Here is a 25,100-nt window from a genome sequence, read left to right as displayed (position 1 = left end):
TTTTATAAATTTTGAATTGCAGAACACATTTTACTGCAAATCAGATGAGTAAATTGGACCCATTTTTTAACGGTGCCTTTCAGACCCTTTTAATTCAAGGCAGAAAATTTTGGAACCTGCATTATTTTTTTTCCCCTTCCCCTAATATATTCAGTCTCTTTGAAGTTTATTTATATCAAATACATGCCTAAATAATTTACGGTGAATTCCAAGCTGCCTAATTTAAGTATCTGCCCGGTTTGCCTGACTCCTGACACCGCGGGAGTTCCGAGTCCAGCCGGACACCCGCGTCCCCCCTGCCGTCCCTCTAGAGGGCAATCCTGCCCGTCCCATCCAGCCCAGCTGTGCCCGAGCCAGCCGGGAGGAACCCGCAGGAAATATGAGACTCCATCCACTTGGCTGTCCCCAAGGACGAGCACCCTTCCAGCAAAGGCTGGAACCACATTCGGGTTATGAAATTGCACTGTATTGCAGAAAACAGCCGCTTGGCTCTGGGCTGCCTGGCGAGAGCAGGCACCTCCCTTGCCTGCTGCAAACACAGCGTGGCCAGCAACGCAGGAATCGCTGGAAGTCGGCCCAAGAGCAGCAGAAAGGAGTCTGGTTACCGGTGTGGGCTTGTCTTTTTGCACAAGGGGCTGGTTTGCTGGTTAGAGTCTTAACATAAAATGTATGTAAGTTTCAAGGAGCTGGCTCCCCACCCTACTGTTTCCCATCTCCTTTCCTTCCGGGCTCCATAACTCTTGTGTCTGGCTGCACAGTGGCCTAGTTTCAAGATGTGGTGAAGTGATAGACGATGTACTAGTACCATAGCAATACTTTTTACAGAATGAAACTGCCAAAATTAGTTCCCGCTGAAAGTGCTTTTGACATCTCATGCCACGTCTCTGCCTACTGAGTGCTGTAGGTTATTGCAAAGATCTACAAGAAAGAAGCCTTGCTGAAGGTTTCGAGTTGGATTCTTGCTTATCCCAAATGTTTGCAGCGCAGGAAGCAAAAAGGCTTCTAAATTTAGGTTCATTCTTCTGCTGCTTGTCGTCGTACCAAGCACCAGCACACTGAGCTGTTCTGAGTCCCAGCTCAGGGACAAGCACTGCCAGCTCTGCCACCTCCCTGCCAGCCACCATGGTTCCTCACCCCTGCCCAGGGGAATCTCTAGACTAGATCCTTTGAACTAACTCAGAGAAGGCATTCTCCGGGGAGGGCTGGCACCTCAGAGTTTCTCCAACTAAAGGTCTAGGGACCTGCCATAGCCCACCCTTAGAGAACTCCATACAAGTGCAAACTGTGCTTTCAGCTTCCCTGGGATTCTGAGCACATCAGTGTTGGTGGCATGACTGAAGTCTCCTGCAGTTTGCTCAAGTCAGTAATGGCTCATTGTATTCGAGAGCAGTGGTGATTTTTTTACTGAAGAGTTCTCTCGCTAGAGCACCACTACTCCCCTCCCCGGTGACCTGGAATTTTTCACAGATTGCCGCAGTGTCACAGAGTGGCTTTTGAGCCAAAGGCACAAAGTGGGGGGAAGATGAACATTTGAATAAATGACGTGTATAGCACAAGTTCAAATGGTGAAAAGAAATGGGACTTGTCTGGCTGGGAAGCCAATCTAAGCTTGCTACCTGCATTGCCCGGAGACAACTTGGCTCGCTTCCTTTCCATTCAATACTGTTATTGCAACAATATGCTCGTGCTACTTTATGCTTAGCTGAGGCCCTTCAGGTCTCCTCCTGGGCTTGAGTCCCTAGTAGCTACAATGCCTCAGGCCAGCACTATAGAGCAGAAATGAGGTGGAGTTCAAACTGGCAAGGTATTTTCTCAAGGGCTCTGAAATTGAGTTTGGGATTCCACTGGCTTGCTCTTGCCTTATGGTTGCTTTTCCTTAGCCCCACTAAGTAAAGCATTCAAATAAAATCCAACTGAGATGTAGCACTACTTAGCAGCTGGGCCGGGTGTTAAAACACCGTACCCTTTAAGAAGAGCCTCAATTATCCTTACGATAAAGGAGGGGGCAAACCATACCGTAAACGTCGGTGTTCATAGCGCTAACAGGCTCAGAAAAGTTCGCGGGGAGTGCTCCTTATCTCCAAAGAGAGAACGATGCGCTAACTGCAGAACACTCGTCTTGCTAATAAATGAATCCTTCGTTGGAGTGATTCATCCGAGGAGTTACAATGCTGGTAGTTCCCGCTTTTAAGGGCTCCTTTTAACAGCTGTCTATCAACAGCAATAATAAAAGGAGCAGTCAAAGTTAAAATCAACAAACTATTATCTGTTAGGATTATTCATGGATATGACACTGTATTCTCACTGTATTCTCTCACCAAAAGTCCCAAATGCTAAATTTAGAAGAGCGACATAAGTGGGAAGAACAAAATTTTAGAGAACTGCATCTTAAGAAAGCGCCAAAAATCTGAAATGGTGAGGATTTTTTATTTTAAGAGGCACTCTTTGTATTATTCAGTTCAGAAGAAACAGCATGTGACTAGGGAAAGTGCTGAGGTATTTATGGGGCAGATTTATCTGAGATTTTTGTCCAGTTATTTCTCAGTGGACTTACATGTCTTTGTATTGCTTTTGAGTAAAAAAAAAAAGGTTTGAAGAAACAAACGAAAGGTTTATTTATCAGTTACATTCACAGCACTGCTCAGAGCTCACGAGTTGTACCTTCACATTTACTTGCCGCTTGCACGGTGTGTATTTGCCTTGCAACTTCTATCGGATACATCTTCCATGCTGCACAGAATCCATCATCCTTCATGGCAGCATCAGCCCTCACCTACTTATTTTATAATAAACACCTTTTATAAACATCTTTAGACTGAACTTCTTTTACTCTGGAGGGAAAAAAAAAAAAAAGTAAAGCAATTACAATATAATTAGAGCACTTGGCTGTGTACCTTTATTAACAGCAAAATTAATCTATTTATTAGGAACGGCAGCACTGGCCGAGTTCATTGTGTAAGTAAAACATTTCACGCAAAACTGCCAAGTTCCAAAGGTGTGTTACATACAGCCAAAAACCATAACTGCTAGAACTGGCCATAGGTTACAAAACCAAACTTCGCTCTCCCACTTTTTGAATTATTTTTTAATCTTTGGGAAACGGTTTGGTTTTCTACAAGCTGTTAGTCGAAAGAGCACGTATGATTTGGCAGACTAATGTAATGTCTTATGTGCTCCTGTCAATTTCAGGGAAGATAAAATCTACAAGGATACTTAATTAAAAAAGAATGCGATGTCTGTTTTATAAATCACTGCTGCCATCTGCCCCGCAAACGCGGAGCATGGAAGCGGTCTTGTGTTTAACCAGCGTGGGAAAAAGCCTGGATCTGAATTAAACCAACTTACTGAAATAACTTTTTTTTTTTTTTTTTTTTTTTTTAAAGTACAGGCTTAAGCCTAACGCGGCACCAAACACCGGCGTTTCCTACTTGGCGCCACGCACAGAAACCCGCGTTAAGGTCACATAAAGGCGGGCGGGCGGCGCTCCCACGGGCGCTGCCAGCTCCGGGCAGCGCCGGGGGCCGGAGGCTGCCGGGTCGGGCAGAGGCTGCGTGCGGGTGTCACAGCCCGAGTGTGCGAGGCGCGCTCGGCGCGTCCCCCAGCTCCGCCCGCAGGGCTGCCCCGGGCTGACCCGCGGGCACGCCGGCGTGGGGACGGCTGTACGGGATCGCTGCGGCCGCGGCCGGGGTCTCGGGAGCTGCCGGGCGATCTCTCCGCCGGCGCGGCCGGAGCTCGGCTCTGCCTGGGGATGACCCGGATCCCCCCGGCTGTGTCGCAGCCTGGCGGTGGCGGCGGCGGGACGCGAGTGGCGGGTGGGTGTTGGGAAGGCGCGCGGGGGGGATGCGGGACCGTGCGCCCGCGCGCGGCCACGTGCTCGCCGCCACCTGCCGTGGGCACGCGGCCCCCCCCGCCGCCTCCCCCGCGCGCGCACGTGCGCGGCCCGCCGCCCGACTCTCCACGCGAGACCGCGCGGAGCGGAGCGGCCCGGCCGCGCACAGGCCGGGAAGGGCGGCGGGGGGAGCGCGTTTTCCGCGCGGCGGTGGCCGCCGGCGGCGAGCGCGCCCCGTCCCCGCCGGTCCCCGTCCCCGTCACGCGGGGCCGTGTCCCTGAGCGGCGGCGGCCCCGCGTGCGGGCGCGGGGTCCCGGGCGGGGCGTGTCGCGGTCCGGGCGCGTGGCACCCCCGGCGGCGGGCCCTCTGCCCGCGCGGCACCGAGTGGGCGGCGGGGCGCGCGCGGCGCGGGGGCGCGCGGGGTCTCCAGTGGGAACCGCGCGCGTTCCCAGTGGCAGCGGCGGGGAGGGCGGGGGGTGGGGAGCCAGGGGACGGGGGAGGAGCGGGCCGCTCTCCCCCCCACCCCCGCTCCCTCCCTCCCCTGCCCCTGCCCCGGGGCGGCGGGTGGCGCTGGCCGCGGCGGGTCGGGGCTCGGTGTCCTTGTGCGGAAATGACACACGGTCCCGTCACGTCACGCGAGAGCGCAGCGCGCGGACCCTCGCACACAAAGAGCGGGGGGGAAGCGCGGGCTCCAGCGGCGGCCGCTCCAGCCGCCCCCGCCGCCCCGGGGCTCCCGTGGCCCCGCGCGGAGCAGAGGTAAGTCCCGCTGCCGCCGCTGGTGGGTACGGGCGCCGTTCCACGCACCCCACGGCGAGCGGGGAGCGCCGCCCCGCCGGGTGGGGGAAGAACGGGGAAGGGGGGGGGGGGCCGAGCGGGGGAGGCGCGGGGCCGGCCCCTCCCCCGGCCGCCCGCGGGCCGGGGCCGCGCTGCCGGGGCCGCGCGGGCGGGGGTCTCTTTGTTCGCCGCTCCGAACGGCGCTGCGGCGGCGCGGGTCGCGCGCGCCCAGCCCGGGCGCCTCCATCCGCGGGGCTGGGGGAGGGGGACGACAGGGAGCCGGGGGTGTGGGGGGGCAGTGGAACGGTCACGCCGCCGTCACCTCCAGCCTCACCTTAACCCCTTCCCCCTCCTCCCCCGCGCGCCGGCCACATAGATCCGCCCGGGCAGGGTTCGGACCGGAAGCACCAACCGCCGCCTCCGCCTCGGGCTCGTGGGTCTGACCGCGGAAGCGGCCGCGGCCGCGCCGCGTGCGGGGCGCGCGGGGCGTCCCCCGCCGCAGCGCCCGCCCCCGGGCGGGGCCTCGCGCCGCCGCCGCCGCGCGCGCCGCTCCCACGTGGCGGCCGCTCCGCCGCCCCTCGGTAGCGCGGGGGGAGCCCCGGCCGCGCCCGTCCCCGCCCGGGCACCAACCCGGGGCTGCGCGGGGCCACGCGTGCCCCGGGAGCCGGGGCCGGGGTCACGGTCCCGCCTGTCCTATCGTACGCGGCGGGCGGGTGGTTGCGCTGGAATTCGTTTCGGTCCTTGGTGGGTCGCGCTCTGAGGGGCCCCGTGAAGGGCGCTGCGGGGGAACGGGCCGCCCCTGGCCCGACCGTCTCCCGCCAGGTCACCCGCGGCTTCGCCTGCCCCGATCATCCGCTGCCTCCGCCCAGACCGCGCTCACTGCCCCTGCCCCGATCGCCGCCCGCTTCCCCTGCCCTGGTCGCCCGCTGCCTCTACCCTACTTTTCCCTGCGGTGTGTCCACACGGCCCTTTGTAAATAGAAGGGAACAAACTCTGAACCAGCAGAATGCGAGCCGGCCGCAGGCCAGCAGCCATGTGACGGCTCCCACATAGCGTTGACGCAGTCCCAGAGTTTTTTTGGGTTGAAGTGTGAGTAGGGTTTGTCGCTGCCACCTATAAACACGGTGTATGGCTGACCCATGGGGCAGAGACATCCAAGCGGGGGAAGAGAAGCCTTTTCCCCGTTTCCAACTTTAATGATTTACATCTCATAAAACAAATAATTACCCCTGTATGCTCATACGTTTTCTTCTTATCTCCTGCTAAATCAAACTCAGCATTGGAACAACTGAATTTTTATCTTTGCTAAGTATTTTCATAGGTTAGGTAAGTTCAGTGGATAAAAATAAACGGAAGGTGAATGCAGTTTGGAGAAGAATTTAAACTACACAAAGTTCAGGTGGAGCAGCATTTTAAAAGCAGAGTGAGAGGGGAGAGAGGAAAGCAAAATGTTTTTAATAGACCAGTGGAAAACACGTGTTTGAAGAAGAGACAAATTCATGCATTACTGCTGGAAATAAACCAGGTTAGTGTTTTGCTGACCCCTGCAAGATAAAATTGCTGTTTGGTAAAAGTACAGAGGACAGATTGAGAAAACTTCAGTTTTAGGCAAATTGGGAGAAAACTGAGGAGAGTGGTTTTGGTTTGTTTGGTTTTTGTTTGGGTTTTTGTTTTGTTTTGAATTTTATTTATTTGTTTATTTATTTAATATCCATATTTAACTGAATTAAAGCAAAATATGAAAGACCCAAATTAATAACATACCCTCTTAGTCCTACTGTTGTTGCAGGTTGGCTTCAGTGGAGATTTGAGGCTTCATGTCCTGCTCCACAGGGCAGCAAAACAGGTTTTCAAAATATGAAAGTACAGGGATTTTTATTGTCCATAAGAGTTGTGCTTCCAATAACATCCTCTGGTTCCTTAAAATATTTTTCTTCATAGTTTTAGAACTTACTATTCGTGTATTTGTAGTCAGAATGCTTGTAATGTTGTAATACTGTTTTCTACAGTACTTAATATTACAAGTGTCAGTACTGGATATCAAGAACAAATTTTATTGAGAAACAAGGCTGCAGCACCTGATTTCCTCAAAATGAATAGAAAGCATTTACTTTTAGTGTTTCTTATACTGTCTACTTGCATTTTGCTCTTTGCTCAGTTAAATGAGGTAACATTCAGATCTCAGTTTCTTTAAGATGGGTGGTCAGTTTCAAATAACTTACCTGGTTTTTATTTGGCAGCATTTTTTAATTAAGGTGATTTCAGGTATTGGAACTTCTTCGACCCTCTGCTTCTTCAAAATTTATAAGGCCTTGTCAAAATTATGTAAAATTTGTAGTCAAATCACTGGCCCGTAGACCTGAACAAAAGGCAAACAAAACGTTGCCTTGAAGAAATATATTTTCCAGCTCAGTCTTGGAGTGGTATTTATATCTAATTTAGTTGAATTGAATTTGGATTGCATTGTCTTTCACAAATCAGAGGAATAAAATCTACCCTGAGGATAATTGCAATATTGAAATTATTGAACCCAGTGCTACAGCTAGGAAATAAAAGATGCAGATTACTTGGCACCCAAAGCAGAACACAGAACTTGCAGTTCTCTAGGTTTGCTTCTCAGCCCAGCAGGAGGGCTTTCCAAGAGACAGCCTGGAGAGCAGCATGCAGCCTGAGCAGAGGGCACACGCCTCCAGTCCTTTTTGACTCTGGGACTGAATGGCTGGGTGTTGAGAATTGTTATTTCCTCTCATTATTTCCAACTGTTCTGTAGGAATCAGTCTTCTAAAACATCACGAGGGACAGAGTTGCATGCCGTTTCCAGGCTCTTGGAGCAGTCCTCTGCTCACCTGCTGTGTGGAATGGGACTGCTTCCACCTACCCACACCAGCTTTCAAGGCTCTGGACTTCCCATGGGAAGCTTTGGTTACTTTCTGTGGCTCCCCCAGTCCATGTTAGGAAATAAAGGCAGAGAGTCTGAGACAGGGAGCAGGACAGACACTTGAGTGTTCGCTCAGATGAATTGATTAATCGTTGTCAATTGCTGAGAATGAATATATGTACAGTGCTTTTGATTGGCTCTGGGTATATCATACTCTGGCTACGTAGTGTAATACCATTGCAATTTTGTGATAAAGTCCTGTTACAGGATGGTATGTGTAAGAGGAGGTGCTAATTTTGGCTGTTAAATAGCAGTTGAATGTACACATCATGTAAAATTTAGCTAGTGTCATCTCCTTAAAAGATCAGCCTTTTTTTGGTGTTCCTAATTTATTTAACTTTATTAGGATACCTATGCTCTAAGAGGGGTTTTGTATCTTTCACTGCATGCTGAAAGCTAAGGAAGCTGAGCAGTTTATTCTGCATATGTTATCAAACACATATTTAATGTTACTAGCAAACATGTATGTCTTAACATTTGCCCAAAATGTAGAAGAACAGTTGACCTCTTCAGAAACAATGCTCAAGAACACTTTTCATCATGACCTGGGTTTTATATATGAGGCAATGTACCACCGTGAGGCTTTAAAGGGAATAAACTTAATACATAATGTCTCAATCCCTGTGGTTTTAATACCATTCTTGTAGTCAATATTGAAGAATTAGGGACATTCCTGCCAACCTACATAAAGAAGCTAAAATACTTAGTGGGACGATGTGCATCCAAGAAGCAACTTCTACATTTTTACCGTGCATTAGTGAATTGAAGAATACAGTGTTACGCGAGGAGTTAAATTCTAAACAGCAAGCTTCTATAAAACTGATAATCATCATTATTGTTATTATTTAGTATCTTGTTTAAGGTAGTGATTAATTTTCGTTTATGATTAACATTAAGAAGTGTGATGAAATCCAAGTTGCTTTCCACATGCAGCATGTGTACAGTTTTATAGTTTCCTGTGTGGTTTTTGCACTATTTTTTTTTCATTTGTCAGAACTTAGCACATTAGATATGGGAGTTCAAAGAGTACAGAGTTACTTTAGTTACAAACAGCAGAACAGCAGTATTTTTTTTCTAGTGGAATTTTTTTGTTCAATTTTTAAGTCAGGATGTGAAAATTATCAGTCGGGCTTTCTTTAAGAATGATTGCAAAGGCAGAGAACTGCTTTCATCTTACATGATGAGCAGGATCTTTTCTCCCTGTATTGTGCTTTTATAATGGTCGAAGTCATAAGAGGGGTCAGGAAAGCATCCTTCAAGGCAAACACATGAGTAATTGTTAGGTGGTAAACAGGAGGAGGAGAATGCACATTATGGGAAGATTTAACTTAAGAATCAGTTAGGATTCATTTTTGTTTTGTGTATCAACAACTAGATACACCTTATGCTACTTTTAAGTAGCAATATGCATTACACTAGATGATATGAGACTGAAATACATTCCGAGTATGAGTTGCGATTTCTTCCCTTACTCATAAAATTTATTGTACCCCAGTGCTTTAAATCCTTAAGGCTTCAGTGCATATTTTGGGTAGGTGCATTTTTGGTAGATGGTTCACATGTTCTGTTCTACATGCAAAAACAGCATCAGGGTGGTCATTAACACTAAATGCACAGAGAAACATTCCAAAACCTTGTTTTTAAGGTGTTCTTCCATGCTTTGGAACTTCCAGCACTGCCCTATGTATTGAGCTTCTCTGTTAACCATGGGTAATACCATCTCAATGCGGAATGTCCTTACCGAAATGATACAACAGTGCCATTAAGTGTCATGACCTGGTACATTTTTGGAATAGAGGCAGATGTCTAAGCAAGAGTAATCAGAGTAGGAAGTGTTAAGTCCCTTCCTTCATTGAACTGTCTTGTTCATTGCCTAGTCTGATGAGAAGGGAGAGCAGGATCTGTGGGAAGGGGATTTGTCCAAGTGACAGACAAGGTGTTCCTGGACTCCCCTTCTTTCCCTGCTCCCTTGGATCTGGCTGTTGACATAGCTGTAGGTGTTTGGTTTGTTTTGGAATCTTTCTTCCAGAGGATTCACCAGAAAACAGGATGCAGTGCAGCATCTGTCTGTATCCCAGCAAGATAAAGCTGCCAAGGCTGGTTGCTCTGCCAGTCACAGTTGCAGGCGTGGGCTCCCAACTTGAGCACAGAGTGTTCACTCTTTCCTAGAATTTGCTAACAGCTGTCCTCTAGATAGCATTGAGTAATTATTAGGCTGAGGATGATAAGTATATTTATCTTATGTTTTGAAAAAATACATATAAGATTGAAATATGTTTTGTATACTCAACATGACAAGGAACAACTGTTGGATGTTTGCTTTACTGTATGTATTTCTCACTCAGTTGCTTTTTGTAGTATTTTGCCCCAAGATCTTTTAGACTTTTTTTTACTCCAGCTTTGCTTATTCTCACAGTCTGGGCTAGAATACTACCTCAAAACAGACTTTGACACTGCTACTTCTTTTAAAGAGAAAGTAATTATTATTTGTAATACTGATGCACAGCAAACAATATTTTAGCAAATATGAAATGTTTTATGTTTAGTGGACTTGAAACAATCAACAAAATTGTTGTTAATCTTACATATACAGACACGCTCAGAAACAGATACAGGCTTTCCCCCATCCCATAAATCCTAATTTCCTGTCTAAAGCGATGATGCCATTGCTTTGTTGGTGCCTCTTTGTTGGCTTGCTAGTCACTCCTGGGTCCACTGTGACTCAAATTTGAAGCGGGATAGTGGAATACATAAGGTATCATTAAATACTTGAACCAAGCCAGTAGCTTGCTGGTATGAGGAGAGATTTTAATTCCTCCTTTCCAGCCCAAACCTTGTGCATACTCCTGAGCTGGGCCCTTTACCCCTGAATTACAAGGAAAGTGACCGAGGAAAAGAAGTGAGTTGATTTCTGACAGTTTATCAAGATGGAAGGTTAAGGTGGGCACCCATGCTTGACCAAGGGAGCAGGTGGGGCTGCAAGGCAGGAAATCAAAGGGACAATTGAATCCTGTCTCTTAACAGAAGCTGTTACATCTTTGATGTGCTTCATTTTCTTCATACCAGAGTTCTTACAAATCTCACTGTCAAAGAAGACAGGACACTAGATAAGGAAAGAGATTATTACTAGGGCTCCCCAAAATGAAAAAAGTTTGAGTTCTTGCTTTTTTTGACACCAAAGAGCTCAGGTATGGAACACAGTCTTCCTAGGTTTCATTGGTTCTGACACTGATTTTGACTGTTCACTTTTAATTGTATTCTGGCAGTTTTTGGATTAAAACCTCAAAAGTTAACACTGTATTTCAAATTTGTGAAACAATGTTTTAACTCAGTGTTATTTGACCTGAATTCAGGGTAGCTTTGGCTTTCCTAATGTTGTTTCCATCAGAAAATTAACTGTTGCTTTGCTTTAATTTTCACTTTTTTTCCAGTGTTAAAGAGTGGCTCTTCAGACACTCATTTATCTTCTCCTTTTAGTTTGAGTTTTTTCTCTGATACGAATTCTTCTAAAGCATTCTTCCTATTTGAATAGTAGTAATAGCAGGAATTAGAGAGAAAATACAATTCCATATATTCTCTCCTAAATATTTTGTGTTGTTTCATCCACTGCAACCTTTTAATCTTCTCTTCTGGCTTTGTGGTTAACATTTTTTACTGTTTTGCTCTGATGAAGCAGTCTAGGATTATATGAAAAATTATTTTCATCTCTATTTTAGAATGTTCTGTAGTGGTATTGATAGATTTGCTTACTGTCACCTCAGGTCCTCAAAAAAAGATTGTGTGTCACACTCCCTGAACACTGACAGGTGTTGGTCTTGTACCACAGCCCTCAGAGCCACGCCTAGTGCAGCATGGAAAAGTGCAAGGAAGATCCAGGCAGTAGCTCTCACTGTATGTGGGATATCAGGGTAAAATATGAACCGTTACTACAATGGGATTCTCTTAAGGTCCAGGAGGGCTTTTTGGTGGTGCTCTGAGAAGTAGACTGCTGTAGGATTTTTCATTAAGAGCTGTAGTGCCTTTGTCTAAATCTCTAAATACTGTTGAGTTAATAAGAGCGGGTATTAACCCATATCAGGGCTTATCAGGTGGTTTGGAAGTTGGTGCAGGCCACTTAGTTTCACGCTGTTATGGCTAGAGAGTTTGCAGAAGTTTAAGTGACATGATTATGGTACTGTTAAGCTGGCCTAATTGATATATGGATCAATTCATAAATGCAAGTCCTGAAATAGGGAATTATGGTGGGTAAGAGGATAAGGTATCTGAGGGGTTTGTAGTAGCTCTACATCCAACTGAGAGAGACTTATTTTTATATGTGATGATGAAGACAATCTCATTTTATCCCATTGAGGATGCCCTTTACAAGGCTGTATACAGGGGCCATGTGGAAGATCAGCACATCAAAGAGTATCTTGGCTTCAAGGGTGGCCCAGTGTAAGCTGATTTTATAAATCTCTGCATCTTTTGTTTGGGTGCCACCCATTGTAAATCGTACAAAATCTAATCCAGAATGGAACTTCATAGTTACTCTTACAGCCATCAAATTGCCTACAAATTGAAATTCACATCTACACAGCATTCAAGTGTTTACAGAGTTTTTAAAAGTGTTTTGAGAGGTAAAAAAAAAAAAAAAAAAAAAAAAAGAAAATAGTATTCAGCACTATTCAGGAGAGAGGTACAGACTGCTTTTCCCTCCACAACAGATTCTCTTTCTCTCCCCATCTCTCTTATTAATTTCGTTATAATTACCACTCCTGGGATGTATGTACACTTTAGATTGACTGGTTTTATTGAGTTGCACTTGTAAAGCAATAATATTCTGGGGCCAGATAAGCATAATGCTGCGTGTGGAGGAGCATGAGCAGAGCGTGACCGATTGCCAGTCACCCGCTCACCAGTTGAGAGTGTCAGTTTGCAGCTGCGTGCCCTGTAAGGGTCAGTGATATCTGACTAAGTTGTTTGCTTTGTGGATCTCCAAAGATTTAGAATATCTTTTAGGAACATGTCCAGAAATTGATGTTTTGCTCCCAAGTAACTTGCAAAATTAGTTTTCAAGTAAACAGAAATAACAGATGAATTTTTCATGTGAGAAGTAACACTAAAATCATGCTAGCATAATACATATATTTGCTTTTCCGTACAAAAACCATATTGTTTAGAGGCTGACAGAGAAAAAGGACTTAGTGTAGATCTATGTGCATTATTCTGCTGGAATTGATGCAATTTATAGCAAAAGATCAAAGATTTTTAAATACAATCTTACTCCAGGATGGATGTTACTATTAATGATGAATTTTCTTTCTTTGGTGACTTTGTGTCAACCACAAGGACAATATGAAAACATTTGACTGTAATAATAGTGATTTTGTACAGGGTGAAGACTTTAATACAATTAACTTCCATTTATATACTGCCAAAACACTTTACAGAGAAGGTTTGAATGACTTTTATGTTTCTCTGTACCAGAAAAAGACATAGAGTTTTAAATAGTTCCCTACCTGCTGTGTGTTATCAACAATACAGTTTGCATGTTGATGGGTCTACAGATAGCCATGAAGGTTACTGAGAATAACTAGTTATTACAAACATACAGACTGGAAGGACTGGGAGTCATCTGTGGGCTGTTAACTCAATACTTCTAGATGAAGAGTAATTACAAGAGGAGATGTAGATATTCCCTGGTTCCAGAAGATGCTGATATTTATTTTTGTATATTTGTTTTGTTCTTTAGTGAGATAGAAGATGAATTCAGCTGAAATCACTGATGATGATGAAGGTAAAATATTATACTTTGTATAATTTTTGATCAGGCAAAAATACTTGATGATTTAATGTATTTGCCACCTAATAGAGAATGCAGTTGGATCAAGACAAATTACACTAATTTTATTTTTTTTTAAGTTATCTAAAACAGGGCATTATCTTTGTTAGTCATTATTATTTCTGCTCTGCATCCTTCTTCTCCTCCAAAAAAATCTTCCTCCTGTAACATTATTTGTTTATACTTTAGATTCTTCTTTGGAGAAGAAACTGTCATTTACTGGAAAACGGAATGATTTGACTTTGAGGTGGCCCCAATATACAGTTACCATAGAAGTAATAAAAAATAAAGAAGTTATTCAAAACACATTTTCATAAAAAGAAGCAAACCACAGAACATTATACTAAGGATGCCATGGTTTTCTGTAGAGAATGCTTTATCTTTCTAAACATTCTCTTTTTTTCAGTAAAAATTCCTAAAAAAAATGTGAAAGTAGAAACAGAAAATGAAGATGAAGCTCTAGACTGCTCAGTAACTTCCAGATCTGCTGAGAAACACTCACTGGATGGTGCAGTGACTTGCCTGCAGGATTCCAGCAAACGGAAGCAGACCTCCCTTGGCTGTGATGGGTCAGGAGGCCAGCAGGATGCCTTACCCAGTGTGAAGAAGAGACGCTTTACACAAGAGGTAACTTCTCTGCACATGACTGTGATTTTTTGGTTCATATTTCCTAGGCTAAATTCTCTGCTGCTATAAGTAGAATGCAAGTCTTCTAACTAAATTTGTATTGGTAATGAGTTTGTTGCAGTTGTGGCTAATCTAAAGCCAATTTGCACACGGCTGGGTATTCTCTAAGTAACATGGAAGTGATCATATTTATGAAATACACTTAATAGTTATAGATTAATTCATTTATGTGAATTGTATTCTTGTTGTTCAGCAGGTAACGTAGGAAGGGGCAGTGACTTGGAGTAACTGGGCATGACTCTGATTACAGTCCCGCTCATGTCACACAGTCCCTCAGCTTGATCCTAAGTGGTAGAATCAGGGCAGTAATTCTTTCTTCTGTGACAAAGATGTAATGTCAGTAAGACCAGTATAAATTACTGTATTATTTGAAGGATAAAAATGTGGGGTGCAGAAGATTTCAGTCATATCAAGAGTGGAATGTATCACAGCATCTGGTGTGGCATCCCAGCTTGGGACAATCCAGATGTTTCTCTAGCCAGTGAAGGAGATGCCCAGTCTTTTCCGTTATCCTGATCTTGTGTTTCACCTCTCTAGCAACGGCGGATTTAAATTAATCTCTGCTGAAATTGAGCTAGTTTCTTTTTGTCCTTGTTCTTTTCAGTAGGGAGAGCAATGATCATCTGTTCCTAGAAAAATCTACATGTGGGAAAATTCGTGTGATGTTGTCCACTCTGAATCCTTCCTTTCCAAGATTAAAATTCTCTTTTTTTCAGCTCTTCTTCAGGAGCCACCTTATATTTTTGTTGTTCCGTTTGAGAGTCCAGAAAGACTAGTGTCCGGTGTTGGATACTCACATCTCTCCTGCCACCCTCTAGAGCAGTATAATGACCTCCTGTTTTTCACACTCAGCACTTTATTAAAATAACCTAGATTCAAATTCATCCTCTTTTGAATAACTTCAGGCCCTGGGTTATATTTAGTTTGTGACCTATCCCAATGCACGTATCCTTTTCTGCTCTTCTGCTACCTAGCCAGTTATTCCATGTTGTATTTGCGCATTTCATGTCTTCCTTATAGCCATAGTTTTCTGTGATTCTTTTTCTTGACTGTCATCTCTCTGACTTCTTATGGCTGTTTTTTTCCTCTGAATGCCTGTGGTAGGTAGGTTTTAATCTTATTACACGGTTTCTTTATTTTCCTTTCTCTTTTTCTTTTTACAATTGTTTTCCTTACATTCAGATTCTTAAAAGAGCTTTATAATAGTCTCTGAACTGTGCTTGCTTTGCATTTTCCTGTTTGCCCTTAATAAATTTTAAAGTTTAATTTGAAATTAATTTTAACTTTGTATTTATAATATCAGAAGCTGACCCAGTAATAATGATGGAAATTCATTCTTGGCTGACCCCAGTGAATCAGCATGTTTAGTTAAATACCCAACCAGAAATAGTCCTCAATCTTAACAGGATTTTTTAAGTTAATTACTTCTCTAGTACCAATATTTTGTTTTAATTGATGACTTTATTAACTATTTCCATTTAAACAGTGGAAAAATCTTAATTATTCTAAAGAATGTTGTGCTTGTATATTTTTACTGCACGTCATATAGGCATCTATCTATGATATAAACAGAGCTGTACTCCTTTTGGGCTGGTAATTATATTACTAAATTACTTTTTATCTGAAGACTTTGCTTTTTCTAAAATTTTGAATGCCACTTCATAATTAGGCATTAGTTTCCCCTGATTTTCTTTAAAAAAATAATATGTAGAAGATTGTAAGTTTAAAAAAGTTATGTGCAGGACTTTTCCATATTCTTATGTGTCTGAAAGAATCTATGTTTCTTGCTTATGTATTTATTTATTCTTTACTCCTGTGTTTGAATATTATTCACTGTATTCTTACAGATATTTAGACTTTGTTTATTAAGCATAACAAAGGTCATAAATGGACTTGAGCATTGAGCAGAACAATAACTAAGCAACTTTTAAAACTTGGCTTAGGATTCCAAGAGAGTATGTGAGAGACTATTTCACAATTTCTTGTATTGGTCGATGTTTTGCAAAATACTGCACTTTGCAAATGTTCATAAAATGTTTAGAACATAAAAACTTGCTATGGAACTGTAGTATAAAAAGCAGCAATGTCTTACATACATTGAGTCTTATAGAACAATATCTTTGCTTCCTTAGATAGTACTTTAGAACTGATAATCTTAAATGGGTGCAGTATTATCTGAAATGCATAGATGTTTAAAGATCAGAGTTACAGAAAACTAATTAGTTAAATTGGACAATTTACAAAAGCCATGTATTTGTGGTGTTGATAGTGCTGTTCCTAAATGGAAACCATAGACAAGATAATTAAAAGCAAAAGAAAACAAAATGAGAATGCATCTGAACTAAAATATCCTTAAATATTTTTAAGGCCCAAATGTTTTGTCATCTGCCAGGAGAACACTGGCTATGTGTTTCTGAAATGCAAATCCATCCCGCAGCCAGATCCAGCCACTGGGAGCTGCATTAGTGAAGGAAGAAGTTCAATTGCTATTGTAGTGAAGATCTGCTGTAGTTCTTAGCATGAGCTCCTGAGCACCATGTCCAAAACTGAGACTGCAAACTTTAATGATCTTACTGTCAAAGTAATTAATTAATGATCTTTAATGCACATTCTAATATTGATTTGGCCTGACTTTGTGTGTGAGGTGCACATCAATAGAAATTACCCTCATATTGCCAAGTTTTATTATTAATTAATTAGGGAAAATAAACAGCAGGAGGTCAAATGAGAACTGACAGATACCTGGTGGCCTGTGGCAAGCTATTTAGCAGCAAGGTATTTTAGTAGTAGAGAAGGAATTGAAAGAGGCGTATGCTGTTTCTGAAGGAATATTTGGTGTATTCTCAGTTAACAGAAGTGTTAATGAAAGAGCAACTTAGGTGGTAGGTCTCACTGGTTGTGTAAGAAAAGGTTTTTTTTGTTCCTTACATGTAAAATAGTAAAAAGCTTTGTAATTCAGTTTGTGTGCCTGACTGGGGAGCAGTATTGTGCACATTGTCAGTGGAGATTTTCATGGCCTGCTTTCAGGTGATGTCTATGTGGCAGAGCTCTGTTAGCACCTGGAACTGCCTCTGTTTCTTCACTGACAAGTACAGGTGGTGTATGACAGCTTCGGTCCCAGCGTAAGAGCCTGCAGTTCGTGGGGGCAATGTGGATTTCAGTCTGCTCACAGTTCAGTCACTGTTCTGGCTTTATTATGAGTGGGACTGAAGTGGGACGGTCTTCTAACTGGGACCTGGAAACGAGGTGTCCTAGGCACCGTGGCAGCCAGGGATTCTGCGCACTGAAATGCATCTCCTTGGCATGACATTTTTGTTTGAACATCTCTTCACACAGCTTTGGATGTGCAAACACTAGGTTTCATACGCAGGGTAATGTGATGTGAGTGAGAGCAGAACTTGGAAACAGCTTCAGTTTAATTGAATGCTGGTTTCTAAACTTGGAGTGGAAACCAGCTTGTTCTTTCTGAGTCTCTTTTGAGTATACATTGCATTAGAAATTAAAAAATAATTGGATTCAATTTGTCACTGCAGTAAGCAAATGCCAAATGTGAGTGCACATAGGGACCACATGAGTTACAGTTCTGTTTCTTAAGAAAGAAACCTTAATTCAAGTTCCTCACTGTAGGACATAATGGAGCCTTCACTGGAATTTCAAATTTCTTGTGGCTCTCAGCTCCGACCTGAAGTCTGTGTTTCATTTGCTTTAATACTTGAATGCAAATTCTGTAGTGTTTTATCTAATTTATGTTCTATAGAGCAAGCCAAGAAAATTGTTTCAGTATAAAAACATCTACAAATCTGGGAGTGTTTTCTCATGTTTGAATTCTTTATGTTGGATTTTGATTCTGTTGTATGTGCTTAATTTTTAAGAGTTATTTGCAATATCCACGTGTTTGCAAAAAAAAAAAACCCCAAATCACTGAATCACTGATATCTACTGTGAGATGATGAAAATGCTTGGTCCCAATTTCAAGCAATGAGGAATAATTATAAGTAAATGAGAACATTAAGTCCTCAAGAATTCATTACTAGTTTTATATGATTTACAAATTATATAAATTTCTATAGTTTAAATAATTTAAAAAGTTAGAAATCCATGAGTCTAAACTTCCTTCTCTTTCAGAAATAAAGAAATCTTCTGTTAGGCTTCCTTTTTAGAAAGATATTGTACCAAGGTACTTCCCACTTTTTTATTATTTAAATAGAATATCTTTTAATTAAATTTTAGGATTTGTTTAGTACTTCTGCACCATTATAAAGAAATTTTTAAAAACCTGTATAAAAAGCTTTCACATCAGAAAAAAAGAGAATAAGCTTTTTTTTTTTTGTGGTTTATAGCCTTTGTGACATTTTCATAAGCTAACCTAAAGAGAGTGCTGGAATGTTAAATGCAGTTGTTGGAGGCAATGGCAAGGTCACAGGACTAGGAGTCAGAAAATCTAGATGCTATTCTTGGCTCTGTTGCTGACTTGTTGCCACCCAAATTCTTGACAGCCCAAGATCCTCATATGCAAGGTGAAGCCTAATGATACTTAATTTGGGGGAGTAATTAGAGCTCTGTGGGTAGAGAGTACTAAGAATTATTATTGCATTTCTATTTCATGGCGAAAGCTATGAGCCAAAAAAAGGAAAACAAAAATGAAACTTAAATAATTCTTTACTGTATTTTTATTTTTCCTAGTGAACTTACTAGTTTTTATTGTTTAACACAAGTCCCCTGGGGAAAATTTGACTTTGCATATTTATGTAACAATGCCTGCTTAAGGAGCACGTATTTATAGCTAATATTTTTAGGGGAGTCTTACTAATACAATATTTATTCATTTGAAGGGCTCCCTTTCAAACATGAGGAACAGAGATGCTGGCTCACCCACTCAGGTAAATGCAGAGCAGCCAAGCAAGAACAAGACTTCTAATGTGACATGGCTCTGTGAAGAAGAATCTTTCAGTGACATAATCACTCCATCTTATAAAAAACCTCTCTATGGCATCTCGCACAAAATCACAGAGAAGAAGAACCCACCAGGAGCAGATCAGTTTGCTTCTTACGAGTTGTTTGAAAAAATCAACCCCAGTAGTCCCTCACAAATTCGGACTTTGAATGATCAACGCAAAAGAGACTCAGCCACAGCCATTGCAGTAGCAGCAGCCACAGCAGATTCAGAATCAAATATATATTCTTTGATACAGAAAATGTTTTACACGCTGAACACCCTCAACACCAATATGACTCAGCTTCACAGTAAAGTTGACCTGTTGTCTCTGGAGGTTAGCAGAATTAAAAAGCAAGTCAGTCCAGCAGAGTCCGTTGCTGACTTCAAGCCTCCTCCGGAGTACCAGCTGACTTCTACGGAACTCAAACAAATCATGGATCAAAGCACATCGGGCGGAGATCTGGCTTGCCGGTTGCTCGTGCAGCTCTTCCCAGAGCTCTTCAGTGATGATGAGTTCAGCAGGAGCTGCAGTGCGTGTGGCTTTCTCAACAAAAGGAAACTTGAATCTCTTCATCTGCAGCTTATTCGTAACTATGTGGAAGTTTGTTATCCTTCTGTGAAGAATACAGCTGTGTGGCAATTGGAGTGTTTGCCTCAAGTCAATGATTTTTTCAATAGATTTTGGGCTCAAAGGGAAATGGAAAACAGTCAGCAGAATGTGCAATCATCCAGTTTTTATGAGACTGAGCAGGTAGAATCCTCTCATTTTATGGAGGATAAAGAGCAGGAAGAAGCTTTGTCCTTGGACAGGAGTAATGTCATTGCCTCAGATTACATGCTGGATGCTCAGGATCTCAATGAATTTTTAGATGAAGCTTCTTCACCAGGAGAGTTTTCTGTTTTTCTGTTACACAGACTGTTTCCAGAACTCTTTGACCACAGAAAATTAGCTGAAAGGTACAGCTGCTTTGGAGACTCGGGAAAACAACTGCTGGATCCTCATCGGCTTCAAATAATCCGTAGGTATACTGAAATTTACTTTCCAGATGTGCAAGAAGAAGAAGCCTGGTTGCAGCAGTGTGTTCAGCGAATAAATGATGAGCTTGAAAGTACGTATATGGATGGAAGTGAATGTGACCAGATGAGAGATGACTGTTACGATTCTTCTAGTTTACCAGACGATGTATCAATCATAAAAGTGGAAGACAGTTTTGAGTATGAAAAGCCTGGCAGACGGTCCAAAAAAATTTGGCTTGTACCCATAGATTTTGACAAACTTGACTTTCCCCCTCCTGATTTTGATGTTCCTGTCCCGGATTACCTGTTGAACAAAGAACAGATTAAAAGTATATATGAAAGCAGTCTTTCCATAGGCAACTTTGCTTCCCGATTGCTTGTTCTCTTATTTCCTGAACTATTTACTCATGAAAACTTACGGAAGCAATACAACTGTAGCGGATCTTTAGGCAAGAAACAGCTTGACCCCACTAGAATTAAATTAATTCGACATTATGTGCAGATACTGTACCCCAGAGCAAAGAATGACAGAGTGTGGACATTGGAGTTTGTGGGGAAGCTTGACGAGAGGTGTCGACGAAGAGACACGGAGCAAAGGCGCTCGTACCAACAGCAACGGAAAATCCATGTGCCAGGGCCTGACAGGAGGGAATTTCTCACCTATGCAATAAACCCTGAGAGATTTCGGGAAGAATTTGAAGGGCCGCCACTGCCACCGGAAAGAAGTAGCAAGGATTTTTGCAAGATACCACTCGATGAACTTGTTGTTCCTAATCCAGACTTCCCTGTGCCTTCTCTGTATTTGCTGTCTGACAAGGAGATAAGAGAGATAGTGCAGCAGAGCCTGTCGGTCGGCAACTTTGCTGCCAGGCTTCTCGTAAGACTCTTTCCTGAACTCTTTACTCCGGAGAATCTGAGACTGCAGTACAACCATTCAGGTGCTTGCAATAAAAAACAGCTTGATCCCATCAGACTGAGACTGATCCGTCACTATGTGGAGGCAGTTTATCCTGTGGAGAAAATGGAAGAAGTGTGGCATTATGAATGTATACCGAGCATCGATGAAAGGTGCCGGCGTCCTAACAGAAAAAAGTGCGATATACTGAAAAAAGCTAAGAAAGCAAAAAAAGTGACAGGCTCTTTAAACTGCTAAGACTTTGACCACTAAATTATTGTCAAGAGTATGCTTTGGTTTAGACTGAAGGGCCTGTCGGGAGCCGAGGGTTCTCAGCACCTGGGACAGTCAGGCACTAAATTTGTTGCGTTTCAGTGTGTGTGTTGCATTTCTGTTGGCATCGCAGCAGTGGGAAGTGGCTGACTACATTTGTACATGGGTAAAGACCATCAGTGACAGCTATCAATGACTTGCTAAGAGCATGATATTCACTGGTGCAAATACATGTATTGAAACTATTGCTCCACTCCCCATTTCTGCATCTTCCTTTTCTATCACTTTCTAATAATAAAGAATTTTTTTTTATGGTTATGCTCTTCAAGAGCAGTTTTTCATTATACCATTGTAAACAGTATTTTTAATTAATTCAGATTTTGAAATGTGTAGACTAAGTTTAATTTAAATTTGAATGTGCCATTTTCATTGGAAATCATTGTAATATTAGACTTTGCTTTTACAGTAACTTCAGCTCCACACTTGTTTTGTTGTTCATGATATTGAGGTACTGGAAGTTATAATACTGTGTCAAAGAGTGGGTCAGAATGGTGTCATTTGCATTTTTGACTGTTACATTGGTTTATTTCTAAAATCAAGCATTTCTGTTGAAGAATTGAGACGTGAGCATAGACACCATGGGAATGGGTTTTTTTTTTTGCATTGACACCACAAGCTTGATCCCGCCCCCATGAGTTCTGTTATTGTTTTGTCCAGTGTAACTGCTGGAGTGACTGAGGATTGCTTGTCTTGGGTAAAGCCAGCAAAACAGACCCAAGCCTATACCCATGGGATGTCTTCCCATCATCTGCTTGGCCCCTGTTTGTAAAATAGCAAGCAACAGCAGCATCAAAAAGACCTGAAACAAGAGCTTAAAAAAATTTTAGACCTTACTTTCTATCAAAATCATGATTCCAAAGGTTTCCAGTGTTGATATGGAATTGCATATAAAAAAAAGTATGTGCGAAGATTGGTTTTGTGGCGAAATCCAGTGTTTCAGGGTCCCAGCATATGAGCTGTGGTAATGTAACTTACTCTTTCCATGGATGAAGCAGCATCTGGATATTTTGGGTGTAGGGATACAGAACTCCCTCACTTCGCCAAATTGTTTTAGTGTAATTAGTAGCTATTTGGAGACATAACTGTGTATGTATAACTTAGGTTCATATGGTCAAGTTTGCATCATTAATATGTTCAAGTGTAACAAAGACCATCCAGAACCCAATATGAATTTGCTGTATGACTTGTCACTGGAGAGTGCTGCTTTAAAACTAGTTTTCTCTTTCTTTTTTAAGAAAAATAATACTGATAGAAATGGTGAGAGAGAGTCAATTATGGATTCTTAATACCGTTAAGACAGTGGTTGCCTACAGAGCATCACTGGAACACCTTGGAGCAATTGTTGATGTTCTCTGTGGTCCTTTTCTGTTGTTTAGATGGGTCATAGCAAAGATTTTAAGTCGGTTCCAATGTAATTTTCTATTTTAGCATTTGTAAGGAAGTACAAAATATTTGATATTTTTACTTCAGATTTTTAGAATATATTGTTCGTAGACTCCTATTGATCCCTTTAAAAGGAAAACAAAATGGTTTTTCCTGATGGCAAGAACTAGTAAAATGTATTGTGTTAAACTGGGAGTAAATCATAGTTAGTAGCATTTGCTCATTTTGCCCATATGCTAGAAACATTCTCAGAGAATGTATGAAAAAAAGTCATGAATGTACTAAACAACACATTGATACTGTTTATATCCATTTAAATGTTTCCTGTTGGTTTAAGTAATAGCAGACCATACTCAAAATGGATATCAGAGCGAATACGGCTATAATAAATCAAAATCATTTTACCAAAGATAAAGAACTGATACCACAATGTCTGCATCTGTTCATTTTAGTGCATAAATTTGTCAAATTGAATGTATCAGAAACCAAGACTCTCTTGTCATTGTATGCTACCTAGAAACTCTGTGAATTTTTTTTTACATGCACTTTTATAGGATATATAAAATAACAGAAGATCTTAACAGCTGTTTAATTTGTGGTTGCAAATGGCTGGCTAAAAGGTAAGAAATACAATTTTATTTTCTTATCCTAATGTCATATGTTTCACCACTTAATGATGTCAAAGCTCCCAGAAGAATTCAATATATATTGAACTTTTTTACAAGGGATAGATGTTACTAGCTAGCATGCAAGTTTGAGACATACTGGCTTTTACTGTAGATGTTGATATTAAGTCAAAAAATCGGTCAACTGATATTATCTAAAAAGTAGTGGAAAAAAACAATTTGACAACTTTGATCATAAAAATGATACTTTTTGAAACTGGGTATAAAAATATTTTTGTTGTGTTTTTTTTTCTCTTTTTATTGCTGTGTACATTCCTTTTGTCCAACTCTTCACAACCCTTTCATGATTTGTTTGATTGTATGATTTATAACTGATATCAAGAAAATACAGACGTATAAATAGTGGCATAGTTCACTAACACAAGGTCTTGCAGTGCATCTGAAGTACAGCCACTTCATCCAGTTGGTCAGTCCTGTAAATATATTAAAGGTATATTATTTTCATACAAGAGGAATGTTGTCTGGTGATTGTTCAGGTACAAGCAGGATTATTTTCCTATAAAGTCTCTTACTGAGGTCTGAGATAACCTTAGGTAGTTGGACAAATACATAAAGGAAAACGCCCAAGTTTGCTGCAGCCATTTAAAAAGATTTTTTTGTCTTTCAGACTTCTTCTGTTTGAAGTAATAAACTTAAAATTTTGGAAGTGAAACTGTAATAGGAGGGTTGCTAGATATTGAAGGATTGGGCACATACATAGCCATACACACTGACTTCCTATGGATAAGCTTTACTTTATACCTACCCAGTTAAGGTGGGTATCAAGTGTCTCTGCTTGTTACAGTGTAACTATATCAGCTTTCAATGAGTATTGAATAGCCCATTTCTAATCTTTTTATAGAAACAGTGTCATATTATTATTTATTTTTGCATTTTATGCATTTTCTACAACTTAAACATTTCCTTAGAAGTTCTGTAAAAAAATAGAGAACAGCACATAAAAGGGAGGTGGCGTGTACATCAATTTATTGCCTGTTAAGTGTATTCAGGTGACAGAATCAACAACAAATGTGTTGGCAAATAATTAGAAAAATCTTTACTTGCAATCACTTAGTTATGCTGATGCAGTACAGCCAACAGTGTTTCATGTTCTAAGAAATGGTTATGACTTTTTAAATTCTCTTCAAAATGCATATAATTTATTTCTAGGTGCATTTTTAAAATTCTGTCATTTGTCTCTTTTCAGTTATTGTTTGATGTTTATGTTGTATCACTGAGAAACAGAATTGTGTGCTCAATGCTCTACAAAGGCACACCAGGTCTAGTTTCATGCTGGAAGGGGCTAAGATGAATTCTACACCACCAAGAAGCCCAGAAAATAATGGACAGGTTTTATTTATAATTTATTTTCATTCAGATTTCATTTTGCTCATAAAAGCAATGTGGAACAGCTGGAAAATTCAATGTCTTAAGCTTGCCTTGAGGATAGGGCATAAATTGACAAGTGCTCTTACTTACAAAAGTACATTTTCTGGAAGAACAAATGTGGCAGGTTTTTCTGAGTAAATGAAACAAACTCCATCACTGTCATTGCAAACATTTCTTTACTGCCTTGGGTTGACTTCCTGATTTTTTTACATTATTACTGCAAGTCAGCACCAATGGAGATACAGATTTTTCCTCAGAAACATTTTGAAAGTATATTTTTTAATATGCCTGAAGTTGATAAAAATGAATAGATGAAGTTATGGTTTAGTTTCCTCTTAATTCTCTCTTAAAATTGACTTTGCTAAGAAGGCAGAACAAGCAAGAAATACGCATTTGTCTTCATCCTTTCTTACCTACATTTTTGGTTGTAGTA

General features: G+C 41.7%; 1 protein-coding gene across 4 annotated transcripts; it reads left to right on the top strand.

Moving 5' to 3' along the window:
* The first annotated feature begins 3,374 nt into the window (after positions 1 to 3,374).
* On the top strand, positions 3,375 to 23,750 carry BEND3 (BEN domain containing 3). 4 transcript variants are annotated; one of them, XM_038132365.1, is made up of 4 exons: positions 3,375 to 3,812; positions 13,273 to 13,317; positions 13,769 to 13,989; positions 18,882 to 23,750. In XM_038132365.1, the coding sequence occupies exons 2-4, from the start codon at positions 13,284 to 13,286 to the stop codon at positions 21,153 to 21,155; spliced, it is 2,529 nt and encodes an 842-aa protein (XP_037988293.1). In that variant the 5' UTR covers positions 3,375 to 3,812; positions 13,273 to 13,283; the 3' UTR covers positions 21,156 to 23,750. The 4 variants fall into 4 exon arrangements, with proteins under 4 accessions (XP_037988293.1, XP_037988292.1, XP_037988296.1 ...); XM_038132364.1 differs by lacking the exon at positions 3,375 to 3,812 and adding an exon at positions 4,391 to 4,585; XM_038132368.1 differs by lacking the exons at positions 3,375 to 3,812; positions 13,273 to 13,317 and adding an exon at positions 14,766 to 15,149 and having other exon boundaries at positions 13,880 to 13,989.
* The last annotated feature ends 1,350 nt before the right edge of the window (positions 23,751 to 25,100 follow it).

Source organism: Motacilla alba, chromosome 3 (assembly GCF_015832195.1).
Source record: "Motacilla alba alba isolate MOTALB_02 chromosome 3, Motacilla_alba_V1.0_pri, whole genome shotgun sequence".
Taxonomy (NCBI): domain Eukaryota; kingdom Metazoa; phylum Chordata; class Aves; order Passeriformes; family Motacillidae; genus Motacilla; species Motacilla alba.
The sequence above is the reverse complement of the archived record's forward strand: the minus strand, read 5'-3'. Positions and strand labels throughout refer to the sequence as shown.